Genomic DNA, 21,132 nt, shown 5'->3' on the forward strand with positions numbered 1-21,132 from the left:
GCTGAAAGTCTTTTCTTTAAGAACTAGAACAAGACAAGGTTGCCTACCTTTAGCACTCTTATTCAGCATAATAATGGAAGTCCTACACACAACAATTGGGCAAAATATATAAATAAAAAGCAGCCAAATTGGAAAAGAGAAAGTCAAGTGGTCCCTCTTTGCAGATGACAGGATCTCATATTTAGAAAAACCTGAAGATTCCACCAAAAAACTCTGTAAACTGATAAACAAATTAAATAAAGTTGCAGGATATCAAATCAACACACAAAAATTAATAACATTTTTATGAACCAATAACAAACTAACTGGAAAAAAAATTAAGGATGAAATCCCATTTACAACAGCTGCCACACACCCTGAAAAACCCTAGGAGTAAACGTAACCAAAGGGGTAAAAGACCTCTGCAAGGAAAACTACAAATCTCTGATGAAAGAAATTGAATAGGATACAAATAAATGGAAAGACATCCCATGCTCACGTATCAGAAGAATTAACATTGTTTCGACCATACTACCCAATCTACAGATTCAAAGCAATTCTTATCAAATTACCAATAACATTCTTCACAGAAATAGAAAAAAATCCAAAAATGTGTATGGAAGTAAAAAAGAGCCCAAATAGTGAATGCAATCTTGAGCAAAAAGAACAGAGCTGCAGGCATCACACTACTTGCCTTCAAAATACATTACAAAGTTATCGTAACCAAAGCAAAATGATATTTATATGAAAACAAACACATAGGCTAATGGAACAGAATTAAAAAGCCCTAAAATAAATTCATTTATTTATAGCCTACTGATTTTTGACAAAGATGTTGAGAGCAAACCTTGGGAGAAAGACACCCTCTTCAATAAATGGTGCTGAGAAATCCAAGTATTCATATGCGGAAGAATGAAACTAGACTCCTATCTCTCACCGTATACAAAAATCAACTCAAAGTACATTAAAGACTTAAACCTAAATCTGGAAATTATAGAACTTCTGGAAGAAAGCATAAGATAATTGCTCCAGAACATTGGTGTAGGCAAGTTTTTTTATGGCTAATACCTCAAAAGCACAGGCAACAAAAACAAAGATACACAAATAGGACTATATTAAACTAAAAAGCTCCTGCATAGCAAACAAAACAATCAACTGAGACAGTCTGTTGAATGGGAGAAAATATTTGCAAACTGTTAATCTAACAAGGACTATTATGCAGAATATAAAAGAAACTCAGTAGCACAAAAAAAAAAAAACTAAAAACGAACAAACAAATAATCCCATTAAAAAGTGGGCAAGCAATCTGAATAGACTTTTCTCAAAAGAAGACATACAAATGGGCAAGAAGTATATAAAAAATGTTCAATCCCAGCACTTTGGGAGGCCGAGGCGGGCAGATCACGAGGTCAGGAGATGCAGACCACGGTGAAACCCCGTCTCTACTAAAAATACAAACAAAAATTAGCCGGGCGTGGTGGCGGGCGCCTGTAGTCCCAGCTACTCGGAGAGGCTGAGGCAGGAGAATGGCGGGAACCCGGGAGGCGGAGCTTGCAGTGAGCCGAGATTGCGCCACTGCACTCCAGCCTGGGAGACAGAGCAAGACTCCGTCTCAAAAAAAATAAAAAATAAAAATAAATAAATAAATAAAATAAAAAAATAAAAAATGTTCAAATCACTAGTCATCAGAGCAATGCAAATCAAAACAACAATGAGATATTGTTTTACCTTTGTTAGAGTGGCTGTTATAAAAATAAGTAAATAACAAATGCTGGCAAGGATGCAGAGAAAAGGGAGCTCTTATACATTGTTGGTGGGAATGTAAATTACTACAACCATTATGGAAAACAGTATGGAGATTTTGCAAAAGACTAAGAACTACCATGCAATTCAGGAATCCTACTTATGGGTATTTATCCAAAAGAAAGGAAATTAGTATACCAAAGGGATACCTGCACCTCCATGTTCATTGAAATACTGTTCATATTAGCCAAGATATAGAATCAACCTAAGTATTCATCAATGAATGAAGAAAGAAGGAAAATGTGGTATAAATACACAATGGAATACTTTTCAATTATTTAAAAAAGAATGAAATGCTGTCATTTGCAGCAACATGGATGGAACTAGAGGCCATTATGTTAAGTAAAACAAGCCAAAATATTCTATATTCTTTTTTTTTTTTTTTTTTTTTTTTGAGATGGCGTCTTGCTCTGTCACCCAGGCTGGAGTGCAGTGGCGCGATCTCGGCTCACTGCAAGCTCCGCCTCCCGGGTTCACGCCATTCTCCTGCCTCAGCCTCTCCGAGTAGCTGGGACTACAGGCGCCCACCACCACGCCCGGCTAATTTTTTGTATTTTTAGTAGAGACGGGACTTCACCGTGGTCTCGATCTCCTGACCTCGTGATCCGCCCGCCTCGGCCTCCCAAAGTGCTGGGTTTACAAGCGTGAGCCACCGTGCCCGGCCCAAAATATTCTATATTCTTACTCATATGTGGGAACTAAAAATGGTTGTCTCACGGAGTTAGAGTGTAGAATGATAGTTATAAGAGGCTTGTAAGGGTATGGGATGGGGAGAGGATGAAGATAGGTGGGTTAATACATATAAACATATACTTAGATAGAATGAATCAGTACCAGTGTTTAGGAGCACAGTAGTTTGACTACAGTTAACACTAATTTATTGTATATTCAAAAAAGCTAGAAGAGAAGATTTGAAATGTCCCTACTACAAAGAAATGACAAATGTTCGAGGTGGTGGATATTCTAAATATCCTGACTTGATCATTATACATTCTATGTAGATATTCAAATATCACATGTGCCTCATGAATATTTACAATGTATGAATAAGAAAATATATCACACAAAAGAAACCACAGTTGTAGAGAAAAAAAAAAAAAACAACAGGAGTGCTTTTTTGGTTAGGATTGAGAAACAGAAAAACCTGCGCTCCTAGTAAAATTTGGCTAGAGAGTAATAAGAAAAAAATAGAAAAGCATTATACTTCATATATTATCAATATAGTTAAGAAGAAAAATACTCATGTGAGATGGTTACAAGTATAGGTGAAGGTGCAATTGTTACTCCCTGTCAAAAAGAGAGATGCAGGGACAGTCTAGGAAATAGTTTCATTTTCTAGGACCTCGTATCTGTGCTACATTCAATAGGAAAGAAAAGAAATAGTTCCTGTCCTTGAGCTCACTGGAAAAGCTGACCGGGATCAAGCTATTGGACAAGAGCATGGAAATTGGGATTATCAAGGACTCCTTGCTCCATGGTAGTTAAACCGGGAGTTGAAGAACAGGAACATGATGAAAGATTTTAATATTTTTTGAATGAAGCAGATGATTTCTTTTCTTCTATTATTTATCATATTGCTGACAATTTTGCATCAAGCTTCCATGAACGTATGACAAAATTGATAGTTCATGTTCTGATTCTTTAATTTGCTCTGTGTTCATTATATATTGTATTATTTAAAATCAGACAGGGAGAGTGAGAGTAAGAAAGTGAGAAAGAGAGAAAATGAAAGTGAGAATAAGAATGAGTGAGTTGGGATATTTTAACTGAGAGAAAAGCTTTTATGATACTAAATTAAAATGAATGTTAAATAACGTGCAAAAATAGTATAGTTGATATATGAAAAGGGAAATTTTGATTTGCTGGGAAAATTATCTTTTTAATTTTGCAATAGTACAAGGTATAAACATCTTTATTACTTTGTTGATTAGATCTAGTTTTTTTACCATGTACTGTTCTGGAAAAGAGGATGATTTTCGGAGAGTCTAAGTTCTTAAGTCATTACCATTCTAGGCTTCTAATATCTCACTACTTGACATGTGGACTGTAGACCGGCAGCATAGGCATCACCAGATGCTTGTTAGAAATGGAGAGCCTCAGGCCTCACCCAGACCAACTGAAATCAGAATTCTTTTTCTAACAAGATCCTCAGGTAACACTTTAAAGTTTGAGAACACTGTGTTAATATCAGAATAATTTTGAAATTTCTATATGCATTATATGGGTTCATAGTCATATTTATTTACATTTTCCCTTCTTCAGGATTTTATGTAATACTTCACTAACCCTGAGAAATATAGTCTTAACTAATATAGCAATATAACACTGCTATGTTTGCTCATATGTTTCATGATCTATTTGACCATTATTTTGAAGTATTATCAGAAAATTAGCATTTTCCCCAACTGAATACTCCAAATGAAGTGTAATTCTATAAGTTTTAGAATCTAAATTTTTACTTATTGCACTTTTAACTTATTACATGCTACCTGTGTTCTCTGTATAAAGAAGAACTTTATGAACAGATTTCCAAGTCTTTAAGGACATATTTTTTAGACAAATTACACAGGAATACACTAAAAGTAATATTTGAATGACTAATATATATTCCTTTAGATACTAGAAAAGTAATAAATATTCTGCACATTAAAATAAGATCTATCAATACAAGTGGGCTATTACTCTTAAATAATATGCAAATCCTTGACATACACAAATGTTTCAATGTCCATTAGGGAATAAATGAGTATATTTAACATATATTAATATTTGGCAACTTTCCTATCTTAATAAAACCCAATTAAATAAATTTTAATATGATTAAGTGACTGAAAACATTAAAATGTACATTTATTAGTTAAATATTGAGCCATCTACTTATGAATAATTTACCTATTTAAAACAGTGATTAAATCAAGATGTGTAAATTTTCTCCACATTATACTTTTCAAAATTTCTGTCTCTTTAATACAATTGCTTTCTGGATGATATTTTCTAGTGCCAAAACCTAATGCAAATATTTGACAATGTTTTGCTCTTTGGATCTAATGTTTTGGCATGAAGAAAAGTCCAGATGTACATTTGGAAAACTATATTTTCAAAAGATGAGTTTTAATGAGTATTCAATATAAGGTTAAATTTACTAAAATACTTTCCTGTGCTCATTGGATTTACTGTCAAAATTGTATGTTGGGAGAAGGTAGCAGACTAGTAATCAAGTGTGTTAATAAGTTCAAATAAAAAGGGAAAAGGGAATATCTCTGAGCTTAGTGCAACAAAACATATGTAATTTCATATAAATATTTATTATTTTATTATGTATAATTATTTATTATAAAATAATAATTATAAAATGTTATGGAAATATTTTAATACAATGTATTTTGTTATTAAAATAATAATAAAATATTATTTTTCCCACAAAAAGGAAAATAATTAGTCTTAAAGGCCATTCACTGTTAACACTGCACAATAAAGAACTGGATTTACTAATAAGAATATCATCAAATTTATCAAACTTCCCAAAAGATAATTTCAAGCACATTCATGATGGAATAGTAATGACAGTGACAATGAGAATTTCGAAAGAAATACATTTTTACTTCTATGAGATGGTTTTCAATCTTTAGATACTTGTAGAGATGCAAAGGGGATATATAAATAGGAATCTACTGTATTAAACATTTTAGTTTTTAATACTTTACTGTTTAGAATAACTATGCAATACCAGCAGAGAAATATTTAGTTTCTTAAAGCTCTGTTATTTGTTCAAGACTGGTATGTAGGAATTTCAGGCAAATGGTTATTTTGGTAAACTAAAAGATTTTTTTTTATCAAATAAGTATTTGAAGTTGATATACATGAGGACAGGCTTTTCCAATTGCTTTTAGTGAGCTGCCTCAATAAAGAAATGGTGTTTTAGAACTTACTCTTCCATAAAAAGTAAGTTACAATGCTTACACTTAAGGCCCCTGTGATTAAAAAAAAAATCAGTATTTAATCAACATGCAAGTATTATTCTAACCAAAAAATTACTTACCACCAAAGAATTTATTTACTTAGCTGTAATCAGTTCTATTAAGCTTTATCACAGGTAGGATGAGCAACTTGTCCTAGTTTGGGGCTTTACTGGTTTCAAAACTGAAATTCCCACATCCTGAGAGCTACCTACAAGCAAACTGAGATGGTTGGTCACCCTAGTCACAGGTCATTTAAGTATTTGTTTTCATAAATAGTCACAATATAAAATCAAGAAAAAGATTGTTAATATGATTTAGAAAATTTCAAATTCACTGCAAAGGGGGTAAAATTGATTTAATTATATACAACTATAATGTTTGTGTAAAGTCTGTTTAAAACAAAACCAAAAACAAGTGGTAACTTAATATTTACAGATTATAATATAACCAAAATTTTATAAAATACTTACTTTTGTAAAAATTCTTCAGAGCCACATACACTTAGAATATGATCTTTGGGGAGTAGCTGGTCATTTTTACAAAAATGCAGAATTTCTGCAATTAGATCTTTGACAAGATAATTAGCTAAAGAAAAAGAGGAATAATAAAAGTCAATAAAAGTGTGCCATATACTAAGAAAAGTTTTTGAGCACAAAATATGACCAACACATTATGAAGGATTGTAACTGTCTAGCTTCATCAAGGGGAATTAAATTGAGATTCGTCTCACTTATCAGGCTGGTTAGATCTAAAGATATTTGGGGAAAATGTTGTTTGCAATTCCTTTGATCAGTTCTGCTTTCATGTGATATAACAAAGCTAGGTATTGTGTTTCTCATGTTAAAGCCCTTGGTACACTGTAGTTCTGCATAAAAATCTACTGCAGTTTCTCTTAGGGACTTGGGAAATACACTCAGGAACTTGGGTATAGCCAGGCAAAAGTTCCAGGGGGTGTTTGATTCTTTCCATTTTCAACCTAAGTGAGACATATTGCTCCTTCTAAGGGTATCAGCAAGATAAAAGATTCTGAATTAACTGCAATAAATATTTTTAGGGCATTTATACTAGTTAATATTCATATTCATGTCATGACATTAAAACAATTATGTGATCATTGAGATGTTCTTATCAATGTTCTGTCACTGAGACATGGAAATAATATAGATTTTTCATTTTTTAGTTGATTTATGTAAACAAGTTATTTTGCTTTTTTGACCTAGTTTCTTCATCTGTTAAATAGGGTTTATAATAGCACAGTTTATTTTCTTCAAGAATCTGGTGTGAAGCTATCATAAAAAAAAATAGACCAATGTGGTCAGTAAATTTAAAAGTGTTATGCCAGTTATATTCACTCTGGGATATAATGTTAGTATTAATATTAATAATAGCTATATTTTACTGAGCAGTTACTCTATCAAGTGCTTTACATGTCATTTCTTGATTATTGTACCTATTATATAGGTATTATATCCCAAGTTTCAAAGATGAATGGACTGATTTTCAGGGAAGCTGTGCAACTTTGTAGAGATTACACAGTTAGTGTTAAGTGTCACACTTGAACAATATCTGTTTACTCCAAGGCCTGTGCCCTTAATGACTGTAAGTCTCCACAGTTGGTTGTTCTCTAGACTCTAAACAAGATCTGGCAGACTCCAAATCCACCGTTGGTTCTTCTTCCTTTCCCATGTAGTAATTACTCAAGGTTCTAGCTTGAACAGCTATATTATAGAAACTTTAATGAATATCTACTCTTTCTCTCCACCTTTTCCTTTGGAATTCAAAATGTAGACGTGCTATAGGGTAAAGACGTTTGTCTTCTCATGTTCACATATCATAATCCCCCCTTTTAAGTTCTTACATGAACATGCTATTTAATATTGGCCAGCAACTGAAGACAACATGACCTAACCTATGGTCTTTCTGATTGGATCAAGGTGCAGCATCATTGATCTTGGCTGAATAATCAGAATCTGGCTTTTAGGAACTGGGAGTTGGATCCCATAGAGATAGTGAACTGTCTGTAGATAGCCAGCCTAGTAGCTTGGCTTCCCACTTGTTTTGGATAAGCAAAGGAAATGAGTGACCAGAAAGTGAGAGGAATATGAGAAACAATTATATGAAATGAAATGAGATGCATACAGGAATTTTGGGCTGCTTGGTTATTTGTGTTTTTCATATATTCCTAATTGTCTGCTGAAATTCATATACTTGAATTCTATAATAAATCCATATATATATATATGTGTATATGTATATATATTTTTTTCTGAGATGGAGTTTTGCTCTTGTTGCCCAGGCTGGAGTGCAATGGTGCGATCTCGGCTCACCGCAACCTCCGCCTCCCAGGTTGAAGCGATTCTCCTGCCTCAGCCTCCTGAGTAGCTGGGATTACAGGCATGCACCATCACGCCCAGCTAATTTTTTGTATTTTTAGTAGAGACGGGGTTTCTCCATGCTGATCTCGAACTCCCCACCTCAGGTGATCTGCCTGCCTCGCCCTCCCAAAGTGCTGGGATTACAGGCATGAACCACTGTGCCCAGCCCCTATATTCTTTAAAACAATTTTTTTTTTGCTTAAGCTAGCAGAAATTGGTTTCTTTTCATTTCCAACCAAGAGGGTCTTAACTAATATACCAATATAACACTGCTATGATTGTAGTCATCTGCATTAGCTGAGAACCTTGAATAGAGTAAGAAAGAAGCACAATAATAACAATAATTAATAAATAAAAGAAAATAATGGATCATTATGTGTCAGGAAATAGTTTCCTGTTGATATGTAGAAACTCACTTAATAAAGCAATCTAAATGTTTAAAGAGCTAATACTGTTTTGCAAAATAGTGGACTATAACAATGAAGTAAGATACTAAATAACTTTACAGATATTCTAAAACTTTAGAAAAGTGAAAATCCTCAGGCGAGTTTGATAAAATATAAATTCCTGGGTGTCACCCGCAGAGACTGAATCAGTAGGTTTGCTAATTCTGATGGAGGTATGTTATACCGTGCTACTAGATTCCTCATTATGGAAATAGAGATTCTGTGTAACAATGCCTATTCTACCTCACAATTTATTTATATTTCAAGGAAATATTTTTTCCTAATAGATAGAAGCAGCCATTTTTACTTTAATACCATCTTTATCTAGAATCTTTTTGAAATTCATTTTTTAATATATTAAAAACTTGCTATACTTGCTATTAAGCATTTTATAGCAGGAAGATAAAATATTGTCGGGTGAGCTATGTGAAGATACTTCTTGAAGAAAATAGTTTTGCTTTCCTCCCTTAAATATTAACAAAAGGCTCCCTGATGTTTTCTTCTTATTTCACTTCAGAGAAATACAGTAGCTAATATTATTTTTTAATAATTTCAGACTTTGAATTCAAGGCGACGTCGCCAATACCAGCTTTGTATAGATTTGTAGACTTATTTGTAAGGTTGCTTACCACATGGCATAAAATGAAGAGGTTGTGTTGAGTTATCAATAAAAATACGTATATTAAACTTAGTCTTAGAAAAGAGCTGATACGGAAATGCTGTAGTAGGGCTCCAGATCTTCCCAGAATTGAACTTAACATCAGCTGCATGATATCTTTCTCTGATTCTGAAAAATATATGTTAAGAAAAATACTTAGGACAAGGCCTGCAAGACACAGTTTAAAACATATTGCCCACAATATAATTTTAAGAAACTTCATGAAGTGTTTTGCTATAAAAGACTTAAAAGATGAAAGCTATCAGTAATTGATTTGTGATGCAGTGCATTTAGCTATCCAGATTGGTAGAGATTGCAGTTATACCAAAAACAAGTGTAAAGGACTGTTCTTTAGGCTTTCCCAGGAGCATCTCATTTGAAATAATTAAGAATTCATTGTCATAACATGAAACATGAGGATTCACGCTGAATATTATTACTTGCTTCATTTACATTGCTTTTGATGTCAGAGTTCTTCCTCTTGGATTTCTTTCATGCCGAATTTTGTCAAGCTGCAAGTCATTCATTTTGATTTAGAAATTTTGGCAAATAAATTCTCTTGATCTTGTCAAGTTTGTAAACACTATTCTTGTCTCTCCATTTTCTTTAAAATTTTTGGATACTACAGAACTACTTGAATTTTACACAAATATTGGAGCCTAAAAGTAATTCTTATATTCTGAACAATTACTTACACATAAATGAGTCAAAGAATTGCAAAAACAGTTTATCCTTGGAGCCAGAAGCCTTGACTTTGAATCCTGGCACTTTCATTTAGTAACGTTATGGCCAGAGGCAAGTTATTTGACCAGTTTTTTTGCACAAGCGAAGATATTAATATCTACCTCAAAGGTTTACTGAGGTAGATACTAATATCTACCTCAAAAATTTTCTATTACAATAGAAAAGACGTGTAAAAGATTTACAGATTAGAAAGCAATATACACATGTAAAGTATAATTGTCATTATATGTTACCATAGCTTGATTCAGGGATCAATGTTTTATGCCCACATGTAGAATATAACATGAAGATATGTTCAAGTAGATATTTAAAATGTTTCTGAGAGTGAATATGAAATCTTGTTTTTTTAATGTTAACTATGCTGACATCTAAACTTCATGGTTCTCTTCCTAAATTGCAGAAACTGCAGTTAATTTTGCACAAACCTAATAGCTATTTGTGTAGCACTAAAGCTTTATTCCATGGAAACATCTCCTCCATCAGGGGCCTGGCAAATGGGTAAGTAAATACACATTCACCCAATGGCCTGGCATGCATCTGTATCCACTCGTGTTCTGGATCCCATCCCCTTAGTTTCTGATTCGGTAGATCTGTGGAGGGTCCCCCAAACTTGTCCTACTAACAATTTCCCAAGTAAGCTGCTGCTGCTGCTGCTCTGGAACTGCAGTTTGAGAGCCACTGCTCAGAATAAGGACATGGGCCACTCTTCACTGTTATACTCTACCATAAAGGTCTAGAGTCCAGTTAGGGATTGAGGATCCTTATGAATTAGCACTTATCATATAATAAGACACTTCTCAAAGCGTCCATGATTTCAGCTTCTACCATTTTAAGAAATTAAATTTAAAATACAAATTCATGATTCATTCTGTCCTAAACCTTTGCCGACCATCTACCATGAGCCAGAAACTTCTTTCATATGTTATGGCATGTTATCATATTTGTTACAAGAATATGGCATATTTTTTTGAAAGTTGTGGCTTTAAAGTATGTTACAGTGAGAAATCAAAGTTTCGGAGAACCTCTTTTGAAACAGCTCTCAAATTCCATTTGATCTTCTTTTGAATTAAGGGTGCTTGCCACATAGTAGGTCCTCAGACATACTTATTTTTGAGTAAATATCCTGTTGTGTACAAAATAATTATGCATATATACATTTAATCATTTTATAAATATTTGCCAACAAACAAATTATTGAAAACAAGGAAAGAGTGTGTGAATATAACTTATAGCTTCTTTTCACTACTCTAAAGTTATTGTTTAGTGTATGTTTTAGTTTTCATGACTATTACGAAATAAACTATTTAGGAAAATTATATTAAAGAGCTTGGAAAATGCACTATAAGTCACTGGAAAATCATCACATAAAGTATTTTGATGTCTCTACTGCATCCACAAAAATATTTCATCTAAGAATATGAAATTGTGTTTTAAAAAAGAGAGTTGCTGGAGGAGCTAATAACGTGGTCTGTGAGTAGAGTTGTTCAGAAGAGTGCTATCTTTTTTTTTTTTTGAGACAGGGTCTCGCTGTCGCCCAGGCTGGAGTGCAGTGGCGCGATCTCGGCTCACTGCAGGCTCCACCCCCCGGGGTTCCCGCCATTCTCCTGCCTCAGCCTCCGGAGTAGCTGGGACTACAGGCGCCCGCCACCTCGACCGGCTAATTTTTTTTGTATTTTTAGTAGAGACGGGGTTTCACTGTGTTAGCCAGGATGGTCTTGATCTCCCGACCTTGTGATCCGCCCGCCTCGGCCTCCCAATGTGCTGGGATTACAGGTGTGAGCCACCGCGCCCGGCCAGAAGAGTGCTATCTTAAAGTATTAAGAGAGTTCTTTGCCATGCTTAGAAGGTAAAATAAAAATTAACCATATTTTAGACTTAAAGTAGCAAGTTTCTAGCTACGCTTATCATAATGTCACAGCGAGTAGCTTATTCCTGAAAGAATAAATGTTGATAACATTAAAGACCCTAATTTAGGAATCCTAAGTACTATTTAGAATTTTTTTTCCATAAACTAGAGCAAGAAATTAATTAAAGATTGAACATTTTCGTGAACTTGAGCTGATTTGTTTTGCATCTTTGTGTGTAAGCCTTTCAATCCTTCTTACGGTTATAGGTTTTATGAGGCAGGGACCTTGCTTTTTTGTTTACTTGTTTATTTTAAATTTGAGTATCTCTCATGCATGAGCTAGTTATTAGACAATGAAACAGACTTTAAATGAATGATTAAATAAATGATTCAAACATTTAATTTCAAACAATCATTTGGTAGAAAGTGAAAGCTTATAAAAATGTATAGTTATTTTATTTCAAACGATAGCCAAAACTGAGTTAAAACTAAAGAATTAAAATATGAAATCATTAGTTTTTCTTCTCTTTTTTTTGAGACGGAGTTTCCCTCTTGTCACCTAGGCTAGAGTGCAATGGCGCGACCTCAGCTCACTGCAATCTCCACCTCCCAGGTCCAAGTGATTCTCCTGCCTCAGCCTCCCAAGTAGCTGGGATTACAGGCGCCTGCCAACATACCTGGCTAATTTTTATATTTTTAGTAGAGACAAGGTTTTACCACGTTGGCCAGGCTGGTCTCGAACTCCTGGCCTCAAGCGATCCACCCACGTTGGCCTCCCAAAGTGCTGGGATTACAGGCGTGAGCCACCGTGCCCAGCCTTTTTTTTTTTTCTTTTTTCGGACAGAGTCTCATTCTGTCGCCCAAGCTGGAGTGCAATGATGTGACAGCTCACTGCAAGCTCTTCATCCCGGGTTCAAGCAGTTGTCCTGCCTCAGCCTCCCAAGTATCTGGTGTTACAGGTGCATGCCATCACACCCAGCAATTTTTTTTCTTTTATATTTTCAGTAGAGACAGGGTCTCACCACTTTGGCCAGGCTGGTCTCAAACTCCTGGCCTCCAGTGATCCACCTGTCTTGGCCTCCCAAAGTGCTGGGATTACAGGCGTGAGTCACCGCACCCAACCGAATGCACTAGTTTTTCAAAACTTTCAGAAACCCTAGCAACAGAAGAGGTAGAACTATGTAAATTTTAATTGCTAATAAGAAATTGGCCTTAAAGAAGGCATCTATGTTTATATCATAAATTCATTTTTAGATTAACAAAATATCAGTGATTTTTTTGGAATATCTGCTAGTGATCAAATTCATTTCTCAATGAATTAACACACACGCACTTATTCAATATTCTGCCAATCCACTCCAGATAAGATTGAACTATGATGATTCTAAATAGACTGTCCTAGGTAGGGAGGATAAATTTGTGTTAATTTGGGGGTTAGCCAGAGGAGTTAGTCACTTATGTCATTAAACAACAACAAAAAAAATTCACTGCAAACCAAACCACCAACAAACAACAAGTGCATGTCCAAATTTATGAAACATTTAACTTTAACCAAATTTTTAAGAGAAAAACATCTATTTGACTATAAACAAAAACATTAACAGAAGTTGATTATTGAACTAATTTGTCAAAAAATTTTCTTTTTTAGTGTCTTCTGAAATTACAGGACTTTGACTTTTATATGCAAAATTAATCAGTTCAGTGATGTCAAAATACACAAATTTATTCAGGCACAAAAATTTCAAAGTTTAATGAAAAACCAATACTCACTTTTTTACTTTGTTGCAAAAAGAGGCCAGACTCGTATTACTGCTTTGAGGTACTTCCACTAGCTGAATGGAACAACCTATTGACTTAAAATAAAAACTACTAAATTAATATAATTTGGAGAAGAGAAAATATTAAATAATTCTACAATTTTATCCTGTTTCGAAGTTTCATTCAGATTTCATTTTTAATTTTTTTTTAGATTTTTAAAAATTGAAGTAATATTTACACATAGAAAAATGCACAGATCTTAAGTATATAATTTGAGTTCTGTGGAAGGCATAAAACTGTGCTATCAGTACCCCAATGACAATATGGAACATTTCTTTCATTTTAGAAAATGTCCCCGTATCTTTTTTATATACATCTGCGTATCTATTTGGTATATACTGTTCTTTAGATTTCTATCACCATAAATAATGTATATGCATTCTTTTGTTTGTGGTTTCAATGTAATAATACACATATTTTAAAATTATTTCTGCTATCACACATATCAATAGTTTATCATTGTTATTGCTGATTAGTAGTATTCCATTGTGTAACTGTTCCACAGTTCGTTTAGTCATCTTCCTATTAATGAACCTCTGGGTTGTTTTTAGCTTTTTGGTATTGTAAAGAAAACTATTAATGCTCATACACAAGTAATTATATGAATGCATGCTTCATTTATTGGGAATATATGCATGAATAGCTTGGGAATATATGAACGAATAGCTTGGTCAGAGAGCGCATGTAGGATTAAAGAAACCATTTTTGCCTTATGCATTTTAAAACTGTTATTAGGTACATACACATTTAAATTTATTATCTCTTCCTGATTGACCATTTTAGCATTACAAAATGATCCCTTTTTTCTCTAATAGTACTCAGCCCTGAAATATACTTTTTCTGACATTAATAATTATACAAGCATTGTTTTTCTGATTGAATGTTAAGTCTTTTTGTTTCTATTACTTTCAATCTATCTCTGCCTTTGTTTCTTGTGTCCCTTGTAGACAATAATTGAGTCCTTCCTTTTTTATCTCATTTGTCAATTCCTGCCTTTTGTTTGGAATGTTTATTCTATTTACATTTAGTGTATTTATGGAAATTGTTAGATTTAAGAGTGTCTTATTTATATTTGTTTCTATTTGTCTTTATTTTATTCTGTTCTATTTCTCCTGACATGTTTATTTTATTTTATTCCTTTGCTGCATTTTTAGATTTTCTTCTTTCTGTTTTTTTTTTTTTTATAATTCATGGTACTAGCTCTAGGAGTTGCAATATATACCCTTAATATATCTCAGTTTTCTTAGAGTTACTACTGTACCATTGCATTTAATATGTAAGAATTTACAATAGCAAAATAACATTTAACCCCCTTCCACCCATTATGTTATTATTGTCAAATAGTTTTTATCCACATACACAATAAATCCTACAATAGTATGTTATTATATTGCTTTAGTACATTGTCTTTCAAAAAATTTAAAGTAGTCGTTTGTATTATTCAACGTATTTACTATTTCTTTTTTTTTTTTTTTTTTTTTTGAGACGGAGTCTCGCTCTATCACCCAGGCTGGAGTGCAGTGGCGCAATCTCGGCTCACTGCAAGCTCCGCCTCCCGGGTTCACGCCATTCTCCTGCCTCAGCCTCTCCGAGTAGCTGGGACTACAGGCGCCCGCCACCACGCCCGGCTAATTTTTTGTATTTTTTTTAGTAGAGACGGGGTTTCACCGTGGTCTCGATCTCCTGACCTCGTGATCCGCCCGCCTCGGCCTCCCAAAGTGCTGGGATTACAAGCGTGAGCCACCGCGCCTGGCCTGTATTTACTATTTCTATCACTCTTCACTCTTTCCTAGATTCCATCTGGTGTCATTTTCCTTGTACCGGAAGTATTTAATTTGGCATTTCTCATGTGCCTGCTGGCTGACTAATTTCTTTCAGCATTTGTTTATGGTAATGTCTTTATTTTGTTTTTGGTTTTGGAACTTATACTCAATGGATATAGAAGTATGTTTTATTTTCTTTTAAAGAATTTTAAAATGTCATTCTATTGTCTCTGGCTTCCATTGTTTCGAGTGACAAGTTTTCTTTCATTCAGATTGTTGTTCCACTGTGTGAAATCTTTTCTTCCATTTTTGCCCCCTTCCATAATTTTCTCTTTTAATTTTCAGATGTTTGAGTATAAAATGTCTATATGTGACTGTCTTTGCATTTATTCTATTTGGGTTGTGGTGAGCTTGTTAGATCTGTAATTTGATATTTTCTATCAAATTTGAATAATTTCCTGACCATTATTTCTTCAAATTAATTTTGCTCCCTATTTTTCTTTCCTGCTGTTAGCATTCCAGTTGTCCACATATTATGTTTCTTGCCTCGTAAGTCTCTGAATCCCTGCTCATGTTTATGTCATCCCTGTGTTTTCTCTACTTCAGTTTGGCTAATTTCTACTGTTTTGCTTTCAAATTATTATTTTTTCCTCTATTCTTTCCTACCTGTGGTTAAGCACATGGATTAACTTTTTTATTGCCTATATTTTGTTTCCAGCACTGGAGTTGGCCTTTGTTTTTGTTTCTTTGTTTCTTGATGTTTCTAATTTCCTGCTGAGATCATCATTGGGCTAGCCATTATGAACTTCTTTATCTACTTGAACATACTTTTAATAACCGATTTAAAGTCCCCATCTGTTAATTCCAACATCTGGATTATCTCAGAGGCTCTTTTGACTGGTAGAGTTATTTTCTTGAGCGAGAGCCAAAATTCCCTGCTTCTTTACATATCTATGCATTTTTATTTTGTGTTGAATTTTGTAGATGGCACACTATGAATCGTTGTTTTTTTTCATTGGCAGGCAGTTAAAATCCTTCTTGTCTTATTTGCCTTATTATTCTGACTTTTTGCTGTTGTTAGGCCACATCTATTTTGGTTGATGTAGCATTGATTTTAGAGCAAGAGTTTTACTCTTAAGACATGGCTTTGTAGCTTCATTTGAATACCTGAAGTGCTCAGCTCAGTCTCTTCTCTAATTTGGCCCAAATTTCTGCGTTGTAACTTCAAGTCTGTGTAATTAACACAATCCTATCCAATTCTCAGTCAAATGGTGCCATTATCTACTAAGCCTTGCAAGCACATCCCAATACTTGGCCAAGCAGTAAGTCCTCTCTCTACTTGTTACCCGTACCCATTTCATAGCTACCTCTTCTTTAGCACTCTGCTTGTCAAATCATAGCTGCTTCTGCAACTTGGAACTGCAGGCACTGCCTTCGCAGTCAGTGATACTGCTGCTCAAATTGGGCTCCACCAGCCTGCATAGCAGCATGAAATTGCCCTCAGGCACAGACTGAGATGATCACAGGGCTCGCTTTTCTCAAGGATTTATGTTCTGTACTGCCTATTCAACACCTTCAATCACCTGCTTCACTTATTTCGTCTAACTGTATGGTTGTTTTGAGGAGTAGGGAAAGTTTAGTAGTTATTACACTATTGTGATCAGAACTAGACAGCCCTAAGATTTACTGAATTTTAATTTAGATCTTTTGAGGTGCTACTTCTTTTGCAAGTGAATTCAAATGAAGTAGAATTAGATGTTTCTTTTCCTATGCACTTACTCCACCTGTTATTTTACTATTTGCCATTATTTGTTTGCAAGTTAACATGAGCGATATGGTATTCCTGAATTCAAGTATCATATCTGTTCTTCTTTGCATTCATTCTGGATAGCATATCACAATATGTTTTAAGGATTTGATAAATAGTTGTTGAATAAATAAAGAACCCTTCTGCCTCACCCAGGAAACTGCAGCTGCAATAATGTTTCTTCTTTTTTAAATCGGAAATAAATATTATTTACTTCTGATTTTACTTGTGTCTAGACTCAAGCAGAGAAATAAGTAGAGAAATCTTCAAATACAGAAAAAAACTCTGGTTACTAAAATGATTGGAAAGCTAGTCATAAAAGCACTAAGATGAGTCACACAATGAATACTTAATTTCCTACCCTTGGAATGATCTCAATAGAAGTTGCCTGCCAATCGTATAAATTAGGAGACTCTGGGTAAAGGGGCATTTTTTCCTACCAATAATGATATAAAGTTCCAAATCATTACAACGTGACTCAAAATATAAATGTAATGAAACGTATTTGTGTTTGTGTATGTGCATTAAACAAAAACCAGAAAATATTATCAGTTAAACCTTCAACTCTGCTATTTTTATCAATGAAATGAAAGTACCATAACTAAAACTAAATAAAATTTTATAATAGTTTTGATGAAACTGGAACTGGAACTTTATAGATGATATTTTTTTAAAAAATTTCCATTTTTCTCAGAAAAAAAATCATTAATACAAGAACACATCATTTGTGAAATTTTTTTTTCAAAAGTAAGATGAATAGATTTCCCTATTTAAGGTTAGTTATCTTCATTACCAAATTAGCCCAATACATTATTGAATGATTCTTTCAGATTCATATTTTTAGATTGACATGTGTTATACTTACGTCTGTATTCTTCTGCCATGTACTTTCCCACATTCCGGGTTGAAGAGAGCCTTCCAAAAGCATCAAAGAGGGTTCCACAGCGTTCACATGTCCACTCCTTTTATTCTCTTCTTTTGGCATGACGTCACTTGAGAAGGATGAATTTGTGGGAGCAATGCTACTTTCAAATCCTATATGGTAGTTACGATTTTCATTTTGTAATTCTTTCTGTAGATTAATTTTATCCAAACTTGTGAATGATGGAGCTAAAATATTGAGTCTGGAATCATCAGCACCACGATGTTTTCCTATGGGGCTTCCCCAGGAGCATTCTTTATTCATATTTTGAGGTTTTGGTAACACAGAAGGACTAAAACCAATTGCCGGTGCTTTCCTAACTTGATGCCAGGAGAGTTCACGGCTTTTAGAAGTGAATTCATTCAAGGATATTTGGTGTGCTTCATTTAATGAATGCCCTTTTGAGTCCCATTTTGGTGCAGTGGGCACAAAAAAGGTGTTTTCATCAATTTCACTCTCGTAGTGTGGAATTTTGCCACTGATCTCATCTACTATCTGATCAAAACCCAGACTGACTTGGCTAGAAGAATGGGGTTGATTTACAAAGAGAAATTCTTGGTGTTCATACTGCTTTTCATGTGATTCATTAGGATTTGGATCCGTTTGCCAAGAATATGCCATTTTTTATTTTATGTAACTGAGAGGGTTGACTCTGCTCCAAATATCTCCTTGATAATACAAAAGAAGATAGAAATTTTCCTAGAAAAAGCATAAAATGAAAGAAAAAATATTTAATTTGAAAGAAAAGATCTTGTAAGACAGATATAGGATAAATAACTATAAACAAGTGTTTTGTGGGCTTCTTTTAGCAAGTGAAATAATTGCTTAAGTAACTATAAAACTCTATCAGCTTACAACATTATAAGTCTGAAAGGAAAGTATTGACTTTGGATAGACTGACAAAACTCCTGTGATAGAAAAATAAGTTCACTTCAATTATAATGAAAGTTTCATGAATCAATTCAAAGTCAATATTCCCTTTTTCTATTGAATATCCACTTATCATTTGAGTACAGAGGGAAATCTATAAGCATGTTGGCATGCTGAAGTATCTTTCTTATTAGCTAAACCGTCTCTTCTTGACCAGAAATTACCCCATCCATAGACATAGTTTTAACTCTTTTCTACCCACTGCAACAAATCACCTTAATATGGTTAGCTAGACTTTTTCTTTTTTCCCAAAAAACTCTAAATAATTGCAAAGCCTTTTATACTTCCCTAAAACTACTAACATTAAGTTCATCAATTGACTTTATGTTAGTAAATTCAAAAGACAGTTTTCAGTCCTTTTTGAATTTATCTCTTCACAGGATTTGATACTGTTCACCATACTTATAATTTCTTGCTTTCTCACTTTGGCTTTCCATGACACTGAAATTTCTGAGTCTTTCCATGTTTGCTCTTTCTCAAACACTGGCTTTTTTTTTTTTTTTTTTTTGCTTATTATGCATTTTCCATCTTATCCTTTTCAGAGCTTTTTTTCTTCCCTGTTATTCTTTTATTGTAAATTATTTCATACCTCCTGTGGTTTAAATTACCATCCCATCCATTTGTCAATGACTTTAACCTTGGCCACTCTTCTTATTACTTAATCAATAGCTCCATTTGGATATTTTTTAAGTCTCCAAGTGAAAGTCCAAAACCAATCATAATTCACCCAAGAATCTGCTCTTATTCCAGTGTTCTATGGGGCAAAAAAATGACCCAGTTATTCACGCAGTTGCTCAAACCAGAAACCAGAGTTTCACCTTTGAATCCTTCCTCATCTTTCTTCTTCTATATCCAATAATCCACCAGTCCTTGTAGGATTTACTACATAAATATATCTTAAATCTGTCTTCCCCTCTCTGTCTATCACTACCATAGTTCTCATTTAAAGCTTTCATATTTTCACTTGAAATATTGTATTGACTCTGGGACTCCTTTTCCATTTTCTGCAGTTCATTTTTGTGCCCTATATAGGAATCCAATTATGTGTGTTTTATTTAACACATTAACCAAATATCTCCACTGGTTATAGTTTTTCAGTGGTTCCCTATTATCTCAGGATAACGTTTATAATTCCTCAGTTGACTTGGAAGCTCCTTAATGACACGTGACATTGCACACTCTCTAGGTTCACCTTATGCTACTCAGTTTCATTCTCTCCTTTTCATCATCCTGGCCTTCTGGCTCCTCAAAAGGACTTGATTTTTGATAACTGACATTTTCCCAGGATGTTACCCTGGACACTCATCCTGCTTCTTGCCTTGCTAATTCTTTTTCATTATTCAGGATTTAATTGAAATATTACTTATTCAAATAAACCTTCTGAATGCCCGGGAAAGGTAAAACTACTGTATATTTTCTACTGTTTACACTTCTCATTGGGACTAATAATTACACCTGTAATTACATATGTACCATTTCACCTTTCCATTAGATCATCAGACCATATATGTTTTCGGTTTTTCTTATGTATAACTCAGTGCCTAGTCCATTGCTTCACTCAGAGTAGATGCTCATTTGTTGACCATATTATTTAATAAACTTTTTAAAACCACACAGGAGAAAAATGGAGTTGTGAAGTATTTGGTTCACTTTGATGGATTTATTAATTCTCTTAACAATTATATGTGCATGTGGTAAAGACAAAAACAATTTTTAAAGGATAATTCTGGTAATGACTATCAAACATTTCTCTATCAATCTTTTTTTGCAATGCAATTTGATTTTTATTATATTGGCATTTAAATTTTTTTCCAAAATCATAATCACCTAAGGAATAAATGAATTAGTAATTGAACTAACTGATAAATTTGGGAAAGATTTTCAAGAGATGTATGTAAATGGTGTATAAAGTGTTAACCAGAAAATGAATCTCAAAATATTATTTAAAGCTATTATAAGAATTCATGAGTCACATAGCTGTATCATTATCTACCCGAAACGCCCTTTTCAGGAATGGCAATTTTCCTCTTTATGTTTGTAGTATAAGCTATGTTTCATTGGAGCAAATTGTACTCCTTCAAC

General features: G+C 33.9%; 1 protein-coding gene across 3 annotated transcripts in view; it reads right to left on the reverse strand.

Moving 5' to 3' along the window:
- PIK3C2G (phosphatidylinositol-4-phosphate 3-kinase catalytic subunit type 2 gamma) overlaps nucleotides 1–21,132 on the reverse strand; it is a 403,925-nt gene that overhangs the window by 365,958 nt on the left and 16,835 nt on the right. The window contains exons 1-4 of one of the 3 annotated variants that reach the window (XM_012502330.2): nucleotides 18,064–18,833; nucleotides 13,581–13,656; nucleotides 9,192–9,349; nucleotides 6,212–6,326 (exon numbers count right to left, since the gene is read on the reverse strand). In XM_012502330.2, coding sequence (XP_012357784.2) covers nucleotides 6,212–6,326; nucleotides 9,192–9,349; nucleotides 13,581–13,656; nucleotides 18,064–18,082 — 368 coding nt within the window. In that variant the 5' untranslated portion in view covers nucleotides 18,083–18,833. Of the gene's footprint in view, nucleotides 1–6,211; nucleotides 6,327–9,191; nucleotides 9,350–13,580; nucleotides 13,664–18,063; nucleotides 18,834–21,132 lie in introns of those variants that run through there. The other 2 variants (XM_003265569.4, XM_004092097.3) reach the window with 2 other exon arrangements.

The sequence above is a fragment of the Nomascus leucogenys genome, chromosome 23 (genome assembly GCF_006542625.1).
Source record: "Nomascus leucogenys isolate Asia chromosome 23, Asia_NLE_v1, whole genome shotgun sequence".
Taxonomy (NCBI): domain Eukaryota; kingdom Metazoa; phylum Chordata; class Mammalia; order Primates; family Hylobatidae; genus Nomascus; species Nomascus leucogenys.